The following is a 16,919-nucleotide window of genomic DNA, read 5'->3' on the forward strand; positions in this document are numbered from 1 at the left end:
TCAATCCAGGCACAGCCTCCCTCCCCTTCTGAATTCATTTTTCCCGTTAGACAGGTAATGGAGAATCCTTTCCTCTGTGCAGGAAACCACAAGTGCATTTCAGACCCAGAACACTAAGATGCTTCCCTTCTGGGTCAATACAAGAGATCACAGCCCATCCCAAACCAGATGCATCTCCTTTTGGAGAGTGAACAGGACAGATACCCATCTCGGGGCCTAGACAAATAGGATTTCTCTTCTCTTAAGAGGTAGGTAATGGCCAGCCTAGAGCTTGGACTTTCCATTCTTGCACTGCCCAAACTAAAACCTGTCCAGTAAGGCAAGATTTGGCCTCTCTTGTGAGCAACTCCTGAGCCCCTGCCTCCCCTCTCCACAGTCTGTCACAGGGCTTCTTTCTAATATTATAATTAGGAGTTTTCATATTGATTCAACTCCTTCCTAAGACCTCAAGAACAGCCTCCTAGAGAATAGCATCAGTAACACTTAGCACGTGATAGGTATCAATGATTTCTTGTTACACACCAATGCCCTCAGCAAAGTTGGGGTATAGTTCATCTGTGAAGAGGGGTTCAGGCAGTTCTCTGAAGTATAATTTTAATGTCCCTGCAATGGCATTAACATCCATCTCGCTCATCATCACGGACACATCTTTGTTGTCTGTAAGAGAAAGCAGAGAGACATACAGGTACTGAAGATGGTGGTCCTTCAGTCATTCCTTATTCTTGTTCTCTTTTTTGGTTCCCTCTGTTTATCCTTTATTTATCTTCTCTCCCTATCCAAATACCTGATGCTCATCACCTGTAGTCACTTTGCTAAGATTGGTTGCTGAGTTCGCCATTTATAGTATCCCAGTGCCGCTTAATAGATCCGGGTAGCTACAATGTGCCCACTTTGCAGCTAGATGCCCAGTACAGCCAGGAGAGCATCTAGCTTTACATCTGCCAGGAAGGCGGCGCAAGAAAACTAAGTTTGCTTTACCTTGAATAACTTCTACTATACCAGTGTCATGGGCCAGATCCAACACCCAGTGAAGTCAATGGGGGTCTTTCCAATGTCTTCAATGAGATCCAGATTAAGCCCCCTATGAGGCTAAGCTAGTGTCAACAACTTTAATTAAATGCTTTTCAGTTTCCTAATAATATATTGTATAATAATTAACAGCAGCCAGCTCCCCATCTGGAACTCTCTAGTACGAGAAACTCAGAAGCTTCTTCTAATTAAGCAAAGTTCAAGAGATAAAATCAAGCAATTTAGGTCACAAATTTAAGTTTTGTTAAACATTCCCACCCACAAAAAAGAAAATAAAACAAGCCTTGCTTCAAATGTGCTTGCATTTACATGAAAATAGCATTTTTTAAAATGTAAAACATCTCTCCCCCTCCGATGGTGTTGGAAACCCAGAAATCTGCAACATTTGCTGGTGCAGATGAACCAAAAAGAGAAAGCAGCTACAAGAAAAGAGAATTTCACAATCCAAGTGAGTAAAATGCAGGAAGAGTGAAATTCAGGGGCCCAGCACAATGTCCAGCCATCGCTTATGTCACAACAGGGTGTGAGTGGGACTTAAGTGGTGCCTCGTCTGTATGCTAGCCTCCTGCAGAGAGGGCAATTTCACCTGAAGTGAACAAATGATACCAGTTTATTCAATTTCAGATAATCTTGGATGTTGGTAATGCAAGTGAGGACATTCTTTAAAGTGTAGCAATGACATGGGGCTCTTTTGCATCCAAGGGTCTCAAAGTGCTTTACAGAGGTCGGCAAGTACCATTATCGTCCCATATTACAGATGGGCATATTGAAGACCAGAGAAAGCTTTGCTTGCCTGAGATCAAACAAAGAACTAACGGCAGCATTGGGAAGAGAACCCAGGAGTCCAGACTCCCAGTCACGTTCCAATAACCAGAATTTTCTGCTTCGCTATCCAATCCTTTAAAAAAAATATTTTTTAAAAATGATTTTTATGTTGCTGGTGCTCTTTTAAATAGGAGTCTCAAACACCACAGACACTTCCTGTTAATCCAGTGTTCTCATTGACATGGTGGAAAATAAGACTTCTGGTTGCTCTGTTTCCCCTGAAGAAAGTGTCTGCCATTTACCATGGCAAGGAGAGGCAGGCAAAACCGCCATTTCAGGGTTGCTGGGAAGAATAATCAGCATATTTCTCAATATAAAGGTCCATTCCAGTGAATACCCAGGTTAACCTCTATACCTGGAGGACACTAATAAAACACACAGCTGGAATAAAAGTACACTCCTTGCACCTCTTAATGCTTCCTGGGATACATGAGATTAAAATAGTACAGTAACCTGAACAGGCCTCAGGAGATCATAACAGAAAGGAAAACCTCAGGAGCAAATACTTACTGACATCGAAGGCAGCTTTCAAAGCTTGAATATCAGTTGCAACCCCAGAGACACGGTAGATGCCCACCTCCTCCATCCCACGTCGCTCTATCTCCTCCACGCACTGGCGCACAATGTAAGGCACCTTTGATCTCTCTCTCCTTGAGAAAAACACGAAGAAGAATTCAGTACAGCATAGGCAGAGAGAACATGGATACCAGGGTTTTAGGCACTGGATCAGATGAAACTGCTTGGGTGAAAGGAGCTCTAGGCGAAAATTTTCAAAAAGGACTGAGTCAACACTCACCCTATGAAAATCTGGCCCCTTTAAAAGTGTCTCAGGTTGGGCACTCGAAAATGGAGACATCCAAAATCACTAGTCACTTAAGTGTTTAGGAGGTGCAGACTAGCCAGTGGTAAGGCTGAAACCTTGTTCTATGTTAGAGGGTTTACTTGAGCAAGTCAGCAAATAGCTGCACAAAAATACTGACATTGTACCAGCATCTTTCTATAGATACAGTAATGCTGTTAGAGAGAAAAAATATCCATTTAGGAAGCTCTGTGAAAACCCTCCATTTTGAGAGCTTTGGGCTAGTATAAAAATGGCAAAAGATACTGGTTACCAGCAGCAAATTATTCATTAGAGATGAGAATAATCAGAGCTGGTGTCCTCTATAGTGAGAACACACTCTAATGGTGACATCTGTGCTCTGGGCCATGCATTGCACAAGTCCTACTTTAGCCATATTGTTTAGACCCTGAGCTGGTCCTTTTCACAGAGGGTGAATTCACTCTGTGTTCCAGGTTTAGGAAAATGTCACAGCTAATGCCCCCCTGAAAGGTTATATGTTTTCAGCAATAGCAAGACTCATACACATCCCACAACTGCAGTACTCCTATGGTCATATGAAAATTGTCCATAGAGATCTTGTTGGTTTGTTTTTCCTGAGCAGTTGCTTTAATTTGTTTTTGTACAGAGGCTGTGAAATGGCTCATCTCTGCACATTCAATACCATGAAACTTCTCCCTTGGAGGAGCTGCATCCTTACAGGGAAGTAAGTTCAGTGAGCTTGCAATGCTAGCAGGTAATTAGAGGATTCCTGTGCAGCCCTTGGACAAATAGCAGTCCTACTGTTATCAAGTTAATAGTAATTCCATGGGGAGGAAGTACGAGGTCTCCTAAATTACCTAACACGAACAAACAGGTTTCTTCTGGCAAACGATTCATAACAAAAGATCAGGGGTTAAAATAATACAAGTGGATCCAAAGAACTTGAACATTTCCGAGTATGGAAAGGAAATACTGCAGTTCAGTAGCTTTGGAAATTCATGACCAAGTCAGTCAACTACAGAGGAAAAGGGCCAGGGTGTTTCCGGAACACGGCAGAGTGAGAGATGTTGAAAGTAAACACACTTGGTTTCCAAGCAAGGATGTGTGTTGCCGTCCTTTTCAGGATTTTTCCATGCACAGGATGAAGCTTGGCGAATGTGAAACAGCTCCTATCTGCAGACACTGCCATCTGTGCTAGTCACACAAGGGCAAGAAAGTATCTGCATCCATCCATTCACTGAGGGCTTAAGTAAGTGCAGCCCTTTGGCCTACTGTGTTTAAAATAAAACGACGGAGAAAAGCGTGACCTGACAACTCACTTGGTGACAACAGCAATCTTGACTCCAAAGACCCCTGTCTGTTTACGGGATGGCATTCTTTTCAGACTAAACTCCCGGCTGGTAAATTTCACTGACAGCTTCACTTCAACCTGCAAGCAGGAGATTAGTTGTTACTTTTCATGCAATACACATTTTATTTTTGTTTTCAAAATGTTATGACAAAGAGCAGAGAGAATAAACCCAATACACAAAGTCAGGTAAAGAAGCAATGGCAGCAATTTGTACTCTGTACTTACTCCATTCATTGAGATGACTGTGCGTTGCCAATCTTTATCCTGCAACACTTGTGGATCCAGCTGAAAAACATGGAAGTTGCCTGTGAGTTAGGAATTGGTTTCAGAGACTAAATCAGCCAGACTGAAAAATCTCTACAAGTCTGCATGGCAATGCTTTCACCACTTTCTCCCATTTCCACAGGGGAATCAGAAAAGTCCTTAGTTTCAGATGTCAGGTCACTCATACAGTATGCTGCAGTCTAAGCAGGGCTGTGTATGGACCACACACATATATGGAAATCCCAGTGTCACATGTGATATTAACAAGGGAAACCTCAGAGAGCTAAAATGCTCTTCTAAAGCCAATAATCACACCTTTGATAGAAAATGAGGCTTCCCTCACTGCCATAGTATAGCAACCATGTTCAATAAACAACACAGGATCATCCCACCCCCAGCGAATCTGGAGTCAGGAAGAGGAGAACAGATTTTCTAAAAGGAAAGAGCTAAGATCTGAAACACAGCAAGGGGTTGTTTCTCTCTGAAAAAACAGGTGAGCAAGCTGCAGGTCCCAAATGTAAATGCTGGCACCAGTCTGGTCCATAATTATTCACTTCAAAGAGAACATGAACATTTATTTCTAAAGATCAGGAATAACAAGATTCAGAACAGGAATTAGCGAATATATATGTGATTCCCAATTCCTTCCTGTTCCTAATATAAAGTATACACAAATGCACATACATGTGTGTGCGTTGCTTTTTATTTTAGCTTTGGAAGCCTCTTCTGTAGATTCAGTTTCACAAGCACAAGGTTTCAGGTTTAATACTGAGGTATTTACAGCTTTTTACATCTCCTCCACCCTACTGTACATCAGAATTTTTCTAGCTCTTGTGTTCGACTCCTGCTAGTGAAACAGCTACCAAGGACACTGACTAGACATTTATAAACATCTGCTCCAGCAATCAGAAATTGATGAAGATTAGTAATTGATCATTTCTTCAATAATAATCTTCTTGTCTCTATCACTAAGACTCTATCTGATCCATCAAGGTATTCACAACACACACATTACCAGAGTAGCTGAGTACCTTACGCACGTATTAAAGTGAACACGAGTACTCTGTATCAAGCTCTCTCCTTCCCCCATTCTGTAGGATGTTTATTTATTTCAAAGTCTTTGATTTTGGGGGATTACTAAATTCGTCTACCTTCAGGCAGATTGTCTTCAGCTCCTGCACTTTGTTGTTTCCCCCTCTGTACCAAACGCAGAGCTTTCTGGGAGTGGAGAGAGAAGTCCACTACATTGTCCAAACTGCTGTCTACACACAGAGGACGTGGCAGAGATTGTGCTGCCTGAAGCACATTCCCTCCAAGAGCTACCCCAAGGCACTGTGGCTCCCACACTGCCTCAAATGCAAGCCAGAGGCCAAATGCTACAATTAGGCCTAGAAGGGAATTTGGATCATAATTTCCCAGGGACAGACAGAGCTGGAGTACTGTGGAATTATGATACTCAAACCCAGGATGAAGTGAAGAGTGGGGCTTGAGAGAGTGCTTCACCAGCAACTCTGTCAAGCTTTACAGCTTTGGGACTGTTTCCCAAAGGAGCTACATCCAATTCTTCTAGGCCCAAAAGACCAGATGACCCGCTGCTGGGTATCTGAGAGCGAGAGAATGGAAGAGAAACATGGGGTGATCCAGAAGAACTTGTATATACCATCCAAAAAAAGAAATTAAGCACATACACACAATGCTCGGAAAGAAACTAATTATTTCTTTTTTTAAAATCCTGCTCTGATTTGGGAATGAAGCAAAAGAAAAGCTGAATGGGAAAGCGGCCCAGAGTCCACAGGAGAAAGTGGATATCGTGTCTTACTCTGGCCTGCATATCCTTTTTCACTTCAGCTCCAATGCAAAGGGAGAAAATGCACCTGACCCTGAAAGAGAGACTTTGCTGTTGCAAAAATCCACTGATCAAAACTGCTCTGAAATGAAATCCTGGCTCTCCATTTTTAACCTAGTTTGATTTCTTTTAACAAGAAAGTTATGAGCCTGGGAAACAGCTTGTTAAGTACTATAGAGAACATCCCTCCAGCAAGATCAGTGATATCTGTGAAAAACTCACCTCCAAAAAGCCACAATACAGAAAAGGAAAAACAGTTTGAACATGGAGCTATACCAGCAATTAGAACCTCACAAAACAAATCTCTGAGATTCCCGATGTGGCTTTGCAATACCAAAGCCTATTCCCTGAAAAATGCAGGCCATGGGGCAGTTGAGTGCACTAACCTTTCTCCTTGAGACACATGGGTTCAAATACACCTTCATGCACAAATGAAAAGGAATATAGTAACTAACACTAATCCCACACCCCATCAACTCTACCCTGCCTTGCCCCCCTCCCATATAACAGCTTTGGCATCTCACTGCAGATCAGAGGACCAATTCTAGAATAGCAGGGGTGATGCAACCCATATTTTTCTTGACTCTACCTTGTATGTTCACAGCCCCTCCCTTTCCTAAGCCCTAATCTCCCCTTTCAACTATCGACACACAGGACAAAATGCTGCCTTCAGTGATACTCATGAAATCCCAGAGAGAAAAGCTGCTCCATCTCCCATGTTTCAGAAACCCCAAAGAAGCAGAGGAAGAGAATGAGTCAGGCCAACCTTTTCTCTGCGCACTTTGTTACGGACATGAGTCCACAGCGTGGTGTTGCTGGCATGTGTGTGTTTCCCAGTCGAATCAGACCGGCTTCTGTAGGTGCAGCTGTGGTAGAAATATCTGAAGATCCCTTGCATAGTGTAGTTGGTAACCAGCAGTTCCCACATCGCGGCTGCACTGTGTCTGAGGCTAAAGAGGCCAGCTGTGCTTAGTCGTTGTTACTTCAGCAACCCCAGACTCTACAATTAGTCACAAAGTTTTTGACGAGACTTCTTCCGGAAGGCCCGCCCCCTCCTGTAAGGCCGGCCAAGGTCACTTCAGGGCAGCCACAATCTATGTTGTTTCCCCTCCACACCACAAGAGTTTCCAAGCTGGAAAAATTCTGTACTGTGAGGTTTCTTTCAGCGAGCACATTCACTTGCCAGGTTCAAGAGAAAGCCATTTCTGAAATGCCTGGTTTGCGATGCAGATCTGCCTCACTCAGCCAACTGCTATGGCTTTTCACTGAGGACTCTGCTGGAATGGCCCTTCTGGTGATCTCTCCCACGGTTAAGAAGGCTGAGGCTCTTTGACCAGGATGTGTTTTGCCATGTACCCTTACAGTGGTGTATATTCATGACCTAGCAGCAGTGGCTAGGCTGGGGGTGGAGGAGGAGAAAGAGTTGGATGTTAGCACTCAGAGTGGGCCTGGGTGTTCTGAATATTCACCCGAGAAGCTCTAGGAAGGGTTGTGGCAGCAGGCCCCAGATGGTGTTTCCTCAGGTTAGCAGGTGTTATCAGCCAAGTTCAGGCTCACAGTTACTAACTCACACCAGGCTGGCAAGATGAATGCAAGTCAACAGATGTCTGCACTCTTGTTCTTTGTCTCCAGAGCGCATGCCATACGGCTGCTTAGGACTGTCAGCAACCTCAGGCAAGTACTCTTTGGAAGCAACAGCCAGACAATTGGCTGTCCTTTGTGAGTGAGCCTTGCTGCCTGCTAAAGGCTGATACAACTTACGCTGCTATCTCTCCCCCCACACCCCGACTTGAACACATGCTCCCTGCACCCCTGAGCTCTGGATGCCAGAATGGAAGAACTCCTCTAATCCCCCCAGGCTGGAACCTCTCCAAACACAGCAGTGTGTACTCAGTGGAGAGGAAGCTGGGAGGAAGGTGCATGAGAAATTAAAGGTTAGGTGGCAAGTGCCATCCCTGTGTATTATGTAATCATAAAAATTCAAGGCTAAAGTGCTTTTCACATTGTTATTAAAGTGCTGCTGGGATAAACAAATAAAAGAATGAGACCTGAAAAAATAAATTGGTGCTGCTGAACAAGACAGGAAGATCAGGCCTAACAACACAGGAGGAAATAACAGGGTCAAAGGCAAGCAGAGAACATAATCTACCTAACGTTGAGCAAGCTTGCAATACTGGAGTGTGCAAACAGCTGACCTACAGCATGGGGAAAGGGCAACTGGAACAGACAGGGCACTGGCCTAGAGAATGAAGACAAAGAGTGTTAGTGAGTGGGACACTTCAGCACGGAGAGTGGAGGTGGTGACAAGCAGAGGGTCACACTGACTAGCCTTGGGTCTGATTTATAGATGAATGACCAGGAAAATGGAACATCCAGGAAGAGAACAAAATCGGCAGCTGATGTCCCCACGCATAGGACAACTAAGGTGAGCAAACTAGGCCACAATAAGCTGTCAGTCCGAGCATGTTACCAAAGGCTGGGAGAGCTCCTAGAGAAGGCTGTCTCTGCAGCGATTTCAGACTGTGTACAAGTTTCATTAAACTATCAGTTGGTTTAATACCCAGGGACCTTTCCACCCCTCTCCTGAGACAGTTAAAACTTGTGTCTAGCATGTTTCCACAACCAAAGAGGGCAAGGACAGACTTCCTACATAGACTCCCTCCTGTGGGATAGGGAAGACAGTTTATAGCACAGTCTGGCGAGCATAGTTCTCTTCCTTGCTCAGGGAAACCATGCCAGAACCACCTTTAAACTCTGCTGTTGCTAGCACAGATTCAGCTGCAGTGTGAACACAACTGCTCTATTGGACCTCATTGTTCAGACCCCTGTTGTTTCACAGCTGCCTGTTTCATGGTGTTCCTTGTGGTGGGCTATAAAGCGAAACTCACAAATGAGCCACGCATATTCCTCTCTACAGCCTGCACAGACCACAACACAAACCAGCTGAGCACCACAGGGATTTCTGCAGGAAGGACCATGTCCTAGAAGCAGGTGAGCAGCCTTGGCACCCATTGAAATAAACATGATGACGATGAGGAGGTGGCAATGGGAGCTGAGGGCTTTTAGTACTTCATGGGTCAGGCACAAATGAAAAGAGACGCAAATTAGAAATGTAGGGAAAGGCACGTGGAGGAGAGACAGCAGGACATGGGTCAGTGGGGAAGGTAAGCCAGGCACGAAGGACAAAGGATCTTCTTTGGCACAGTAAGCCATCACAGAGCGTGCATTGGCTTTTCAGAGACAAAGAAAAGGAAAGGGACAGGAAGGCGAAAAGGAAGAAAGACAGAGGAAGAGGAAGAGGAATCAACGGAAGGGAGGCAGGGGAAACAAGAAACGCCTCCTTTAAGGTCAATGCATTTTATGTTATTTATTCATATGACTTCCTCCCTTTATTGAATTTCCACGGCAGTTTCACACTTCAACGGTTTCTAATGGAAACTGATGGGAAACTGTATTGTCTATGGCTCGTTTCTTCTGGAAGCACCCAGTCCTGCTGGGGCCCATTATTCCTAGAGCTCACCACTGACACGTTAATCTTTCCCCCATTGCCCTTTAGGCATGACCCAGAGCCTTCTTCATTTCCACACCTATTTTCATAGCTGGGATGCTGTTCCGCATGGCCAAACTGCTTAAATTAACTCGAGTGTATAAAATAGTGCTGGAGGCGGATCTTGGGTGCTGCGGCCTGTGACCGTCAGTTTTGCATGGAAAACATATATCTGTAGGTCTAAATAATGACGAGAGGAAGGGAGATAGTCCTGTGCAATTCTATAAGCCAGCCCAGATAAAGAAGCAGAAAAGGGTGATACTCCTGCATGGCAACAGAGGAATACTGGCGCACTGCTACCAGAATATTTGTGCTCTAAGGTCACATTCTCCTCTCCACACACACCCCGATTTTCCAGCAATGTTTTGGGGGGAGAGGTGTGGCTTGTCTGAGTGGCTCATGCAGAGAAAATGACTGTTGCACAGAACTGTACTGACTTTCGGAGCTGCATCGCAGTGCACAGCATCAGTTTACTCATGCAGCCTATCCCAAGGCTGGGCATATTCTTGCTGTCATCCTCACTCACCCGGATGCAGAATCAGAAGACGAAACAAAAGGCATCCATGTTGATTCCTGCAGAGCTAGGGACACAGGAAAACGAGTCTGCCAGATGGAGAAGGGCAAAATCCAGAGGGCAAAAGGACCCAATGGAGAGGAAAAAAATCTTAGCTAGAGATGAGTGGAACTGACAGTCTCCATTTAACTAAACCAGGAGTTCCCTCCTATGGTAAGAGGAAACAATACCCTGACACTACCATTCATCCCCCTACTGTTCCCTAAAAGCGCATCTTCTGTCTCCACTTCACTTATCAGTGCATACGATACGGTAGGCAGGCATGTCTGTGCATACACAGGGTTTTAAAGAGCTGTTCAGCTTGCTGCACTTCCTAGAACAGAGAGAAAGGGCTGGAGGAATGGGGGGTGTTACTGCTAGGTTCACAAGCAGCACACTCATAATGAAGTTGAGACTCATAAAATCCAGGGGGAAATTTGGGGTCTACAAACAATAATAAAACTCTTACATGTGGATGTAAAAGAGGTAGGTGAAACATTCCATAGGAAAAGAACATATGAGCAATGGGAGCCATTAAACTGCTGCCTGTTCCTGGAAGCCTCTGCAATTTTCTGCACACATGGACCAATTTACAGCCTTCCTTCCTCCTCTACCATTATGTAACAGACAGAGCTAATAAACATTTCACAGAAAACACAGCCCTGGTCTCCTAGACTCATTGTCTTTGTCTCTGCAATACAGAGTTTGGTGATTCACAAATCCCAGCAGTGGGAAATCACAGATTTACAATAATAATAAATGGTTTATAATACACGGTGGTTTTAGCCAAAATAAAAATTTTCCTAGTTTTTGCAATGGGAGGATGTGAATGTGACCCCGACTGTTCTGGGAGACTAGGCTGAATGAGCCCTTGGAAAAACTCATCCAACTCCCCTTGGCTTCCATAGAACTGCATCCATCTTTACCGAGGGGAGACTTTGGCTCGAATAATGACAACAACACAGAACGCTCCAGAGGCTACTAAGTGAAAAAAAAAAACCAAAAACCCAAAAAACCAAAAGCCTCTGGAAAAAAGTCTTGAAAGAAAACAAATATTCAAAATAGCAAAAGAAGCAGATGCTAACACCACTAATCAGAATTCCCACCTGCTTATCATCATGATTTTTGTTATATTCGAATTATTTCCTGATTTTAAGAGGAGCGTTCAGTTGCCTGTTAAAAAAAAAAAATCTGCCCGTAACAATTTTTATAAACATAGATCCCAGCAGAGTGGTTATTTTTAGGACCTTTTTTTTTCCCTTTAAAACTACACAATAGTCCTAAAAATAAATACTGTGATGAGACAGAAGTTCCTGAGAATTAATGACAGCCTGGCCTGGCCTGATTTTAGCCTGTTCAGAATTGTGATAGGAGGGTTTCTTTGTAAAATTAAAAAAAAAATCTGATAAAACATGTAAAGGTGGGAGATGGTTTATATTTAGGATTACAGTAGAAACCTCATTTTAGAGCCAGTCAAAAATGGTTTTATTGAAATATTTCCTTGAAAACATTAAGGTTTTTGTCAAAAAACTAAAATCCCAAGAAACAAATTTTAATTAATTAATTAATTTTTGTTTGTTTTGTTTTCAGGACTGAAAAGAGACATTTAACAAAAAACAATTGTTTTTCTCTTAATTATGAAAAAATGTAATAAAAAATGAAAAGTTTTTGTGAATGTCTGTTTTGCCAAAAAGCCATTTTTTGTCCAAAATTTTTAATGAATTTTTTTTAACCAGCTCTACCTGAAACCTTTTGAAAATCCTGGATTTGGTGACGTGGGGGTGCGCTGATGAAAGCACAGAGAGTTTCAGGGCTGACACTTATCTCCTGTCTTGCTGCTAAGCTCCATACAAGTGTAGCATCAGTCTGCACAGCCGAAGCGATGTTAGCATGCTATGCGGGAGACAAAGTGGGCAAGGTAATATCTTTTATTGGATCAACTTCTATTGATAAGAGAGACAAGCTTTCGAGCTACACAGAGCTCTTCTTCAGGTCTGGGAAAGGTACTAAGGGCAGGTTTACACTTAAAATGCTGCACTGATGCAGCTGAGCCGCTGTGGCACTTAAATGAAGAGGCTCCTATGCTGCCGAGAGAACTTTACTGTTGACATAGTTAATCCACTTCTGCGAGAGATGGTAGTCAAGTTGACGAGAGAAGCTCTCCCATAGCGCTGCCTACACTGGGGGTTAGGTCGGTATGACTACATCTCTCGGGGATGTGGATTATTCACAGTCCATGAGTGACGCATTTATACTGATATAACAGATATGGATCTGTAGTATAGACCTGGCCTTAGGCTATTGTCTACACTACAGACTATGTTGGTATAAAACTTATGTCACACAGGGGTGTGAAACTCCCCCCTCCCCCCGAGCGACATGAGTTCCGCTGACATAAGCACTCGTGTGCACAGCACTACGTCAGCAGGAGAGCTTCTCCCGCCAATATAGATTCTGCCACTCACGGAGGTGGTTTTATTATTTTTATAGAGCGTCTTCACCAGACTTGCTGCAGTGCTGTATGTATAAACATGGCTTTAGTTACAGCTAAATAAAAGATTGAGTAGATAGAATATGTGCTAACTACTGATACTAAACTAAGGGACCATCCAAGGTGAAGTGGCCTGTTAACACCCCTGTTTTCTGATTTTACTATCTGAATATTTGCTTTCTTTCAAACATCTTCCAGCGGTTTGGTCTGGTGACAAAGCTTTCTTTGATGACAAAATGGCAGCCAGCGTGCTGCCTGGAGGGAAGGCAAGGAGCAAGTCTCATGCAGCTCTTTTCGACACCAAGTCTTGACAGGACCCAAGAATGAACAAGAACTGCAGGACCATACCCAGACTCAGCTTCCTTTGAAATAGAAGGACAAGGCCTGTGCGGTTACCACTCAGCTGTCCAAGAAAGCTGAATCAAGGGAGTGGCGAGGAAACAGACAGAAATGGGAGAAGAGTATTGGAAGTTATTTCATAGAGTGCCATAAGCATGCAGGATGCTTTACAGAACACACGCACAGATAGGGTGCAAGCCCTGAACAGCTTACAATCTAACTCAAACAAATACCATCCTTGGGACAACTGGGGCTTCAGAAAAGAAGGGGAGAGATTCGGAGGAGGAAATGGAACAATGCAACATGTGTGTTCAACACGCGCCCATCCTGCAACAGCTGGGATCTTTGCCAGAAACCTAATGCCCAGAGCTTTATGCCACCACCATTCAACTCTCTGGGAACATCAGCCCCTTTCACTACCAACCCATCGGCTCTCCAACCCTCTCTGGTGCTTGCAAAACACACAGAAATGCCACAAGCTGCTTCTCAGTGAAGAAGAGGTCAAACAGCCCATTTAAATCTCTTAGACGAAGCTGGTTGTCTAAATTCTGGATATGGCTGTCGTCAGAGCAATAGGTATGTCCTGGTTGGTTTTCCCATCACATCGATTCACTCCCAGCAGGTAATTTAGGGCAGACAGCATTTCCTCTAGACTGTTTTACCTGGGGACTGATAGAGGCCACTCCATGCTTCAAACACACACACCCACTCCCCTTACTTTCTCTGTGCAAATGGAGCACACGGGCCTCAGTATCTTTGAGTTGTGACCGTGCATTCTCCAGGGAGGATTTGAGACATGATAGAGAATGAATCCCCCAAATCTCTCCAACAGTAACCCCCCTGCAGAATGCCTCCATTGTTGCAGCCAGGGGCCAGGGGAGTTTGGAAATGGCCAGTGTCATATTTAATTTCCCAGCTGTGCCTCAGAGGAAGAATCCCCAACCTGGCTGCCAGCATTCGGCGTGTTCAACAGAGACGAGGGAGCTCCAGGATTCAAAAGCGCCATTGTTTATCCTAGCGCGATGTCTGGGAATGGATTAGCACAGCCCCACCTGGATCTGGCCTTTCCCCATGATTCGGTCTGTGATCTCTCCATCTTCTTTGGTGAGCTTGGTTTTGTTATAGCATTTTTCATAGCACAGAATCCGTAGGGTCTGCGAGCCCTCCAACTCGATCTCAAACTCCTGAAACGGGTAAGAAGGAGAACAGCAGCAATTAGTTAACAAGGAAATAGAGCAGAGTTCCTCAAACTGTGGGGGGCGTGCCCCCCTAGGCGGGCACGGAGGAATATTTTTTGGGGGAGGGGTGCAGCTGGGGCCAGGACAGCCACCATGGTGGGCAGGGAGGCAGTGCCACCCAGCCCCGCTCTGCCCCAAGCTCAGCTCTGGGCCTGGCACCTGGCCACGGCCTCACGGCCCTGCTCCCAGCCTCAGTCCCGACTGCAGCCTCCCGATGGCCTGGCTCCCAGCTGCAGCCCCCAACCCCGACCTTGGCGCAGACAGGAGTAAGGGGAGGGCATGGGGTAAAAAGTTTGGGGACCACTGAGATAAGCGTCTTCTGGATATTTGACTCTGTTCTGCATCCTTGAAAACAACCTGCAGGGACCACTCAAGGGACTGACCAAGATCTCTCACCTTGTGCGATGGGTTTTAAAGAGAGGTCAAGCAGAACAGTATCAAGGCCATGTGGGGGGCACTTTAGAGGTGAGCATGAAGGATGCTTGGTCCCTTGTTCAAGTTGCACTGTATTTTAGCCGTGCACTATTGAAAGAAATAGACGGTCCCGTATTTCTTGTATTTAATTACACTTCAATATGTTTAAAATAAGCCTGCTATAAAGAAGCAGGATGCTGGAAGCTGAGAGTTTAAAAGTGTACCCTCCCCTTTGAAAAATACTTCCTTATTCAATGTATTTCCACAGATACATTAAAAAAAATATCTACACAAATAAGGGCTGTATGATCAACTGGCTGATAATGCAGAGTGCATCTGCTGCTGAGACATTTATTTTATCAGTGATACTCCACGATTAAAATCTCCTACAAATGGAAAGAGCCCAGAGGAAATGACAGGAATCCTGCACAGACTGTGCCTTCGGATGGGCTGCACATGTGGGATGGGTCCAGTTCATGGAGCACAGATTGCAAACCAAACAGCCTCTTCATTTGCAAACGTTGTGCCTCAAAGGGACACACAATGGCTAGCATGTCTGATACATGAAGAACCATCCAAACCCACCTCATTCCAGTTGGGCTCCGTAGTGTCCCTGTAAACTCTGGTCTTAGCCTTGTTCACAAAATATCCAAAGGAATCCACTTCCAACGTGCAGTACAGGTCTGGAGGGGAGACACAGAATCAGAGGCTTTATTAAGATTACCATAATCTTTTTCTATAAGCATTGCTTCCTAAATGTTCTCTCACCTGAAGGCCTCTCTATACCGAGGACACTGGAACCAGTGCAGCTAAACCAGTCCAGCTACACCAGTACAACCCCCCAGCAAAGATGGGCTGCACTAGTGCAGCTTATCCTCTGCTGGCGCTTGGCCTGTATTACACTGTGCAACGTGTCTACACTAGGGGTTTGCACTTATGTAGCATGGGTTTAACTCCAGCAGTGTAATTGTCCTCAGCATAGACAAACCCTTAATGCGTCCTCCCAGGTACTGGCACACACTGATGACAGAGTCCTCAGTTCAACCCAGAAGGTGCATTTCTGTCGTTTAGCAGAAAGGGCACTTTGTCTCCTCTTTTCTTAGATTTGTTTTTCTGAGCAGTGACACAGAAAGAAAAGTGTGTGCACCTTGGAAGTTAAGGTCCATTCCAATGCTCAGAAAAGCCCATAGGAAAACTCCACTGACTCCAATGGAAATTGGATTGGGATCTTCCTGAGTTACCTTAGCTGCTGCTGAAAGTGTGTGTGTATTTTAACAAGGACCCTTTCCCCACCCCGCATACTGCTCAGCTTTGCCTCCTGCTGGATCCACTCCTAATGCAGTGTTGATTACATTGCTCTCCTTCCCATGGGCAGGGTTACTGTGATGTCAGAGATCCAGCCTTGAGATTTCACTGCAGGTTCAAACTCGGTTAGAAAATGGGCAGTGAGGGAGCAACAGCAGATTTACCCATAAACTGTTGGGTAAGCAGCAAATATGATAAGAAAAATGACAGAAAACAGGTTAAGAGTGAAATGAATTGTGTTTGAGCGTGATCTGTTTGAGAGCTTTTATCACTATGAAAAGCTAGTCAGCATACCCCAAATTTACACTAACTCCCCACTCCCAATCACCCACACTGACTCTCCTCACAAAACACTGCATCCCCAAACTGCCGTCTCCATGCCCGGAATACCCCATTCCTGACCTTCGGCCTTCGCCCCTCACTCGCACGTCACAGATCTGCAACTCACTTGTGCTCTGCTTGAACCCCGTGGCAGAATGAACAATGACGTTCAGGAATCCATAGAGCCCAGGGGATTCATCATCTGTACAAAAGACCCAAGAGATTTTAGTTACAGCTTCACAGCAGTGGCAAAGGGGAAGACACTGAGAGGAGATTTATATCACAGAGATTTCAGGGTGGAAGATGAGGTGTCTAACCTGGGTAGCAGGAACATGAAATCTAGTCAGTTTTTTTTTAGAAAGGAGTTGTAAATTGCTCCACGTCCTGCCCCAGAGTCCTCCTGACAGTTCTGGGGTGTTTACAATCACACTTCACTATTTTTTAATTTTTCTTCTTTCCCAACGTTGCTGCGAAAGACCCAAACAACAGAAGAAACCAACTGACTTTACAGGGAAAATAGTGAAACTGACTCTACACAAAGGGCTGTCAACTGCAAAACTTGAACTGAAAAATATT

General features: G+C 44.6%; 1 protein-coding gene across 2 annotated transcripts in view; it reads right to left on the reverse strand.

The window, feature by feature from the left end:
* The window catches only part of BCR (BCR activator of RhoGEF and GTPase), a 119,664-nt gene that overhangs the window by 6,665 nt on the left and 96,080 nt on the right, over positions 1-16,919 (reverse strand). Inside the window, exons 14-20 of one of the 2 annotated variants that reach the window (XM_067550010.1) lie at positions 16,471-16,545; positions 15,303-15,400; positions 14,118-14,249; positions 4,251-4,310; positions 3,994-4,103; positions 2,365-2,504; positions 523-657 (exon numbers count right to left, since the gene is read on the reverse strand). In XM_067550010.1, coding sequence (XP_067406111.1) covers positions 523-657; positions 2,365-2,504; positions 3,994-4,103; positions 4,251-4,310; positions 14,118-14,249; positions 15,303-15,400; positions 16,471-16,545 — 750 coding nt within the window. Of the gene's footprint in view, positions 1-522; positions 658-2,364; positions 2,505-3,993; positions 4,104-4,250; positions 4,311-6,901; positions 7,115-14,117; positions 14,250-15,302; positions 15,401-16,470; positions 16,546-16,919 lie in introns of those variants that run through there. The other variant, XM_067550011.1, reaches the window with a different exon arrangement.

The sequence above is a fragment of the Emydura macquarii genome, unplaced genomic scaffold, assembly GCF_026122565.2.
Source record: "Emydura macquarii macquarii isolate MOO-44397 ecotype Brisbane River unplaced genomic scaffold, CSIRO-AGI_Emac_v2 contig_1254, whole genome shotgun sequence".
Taxonomy (NCBI): domain Eukaryota; kingdom Metazoa; phylum Chordata; order Testudines; family Chelidae; genus Emydura; species Emydura macquarii.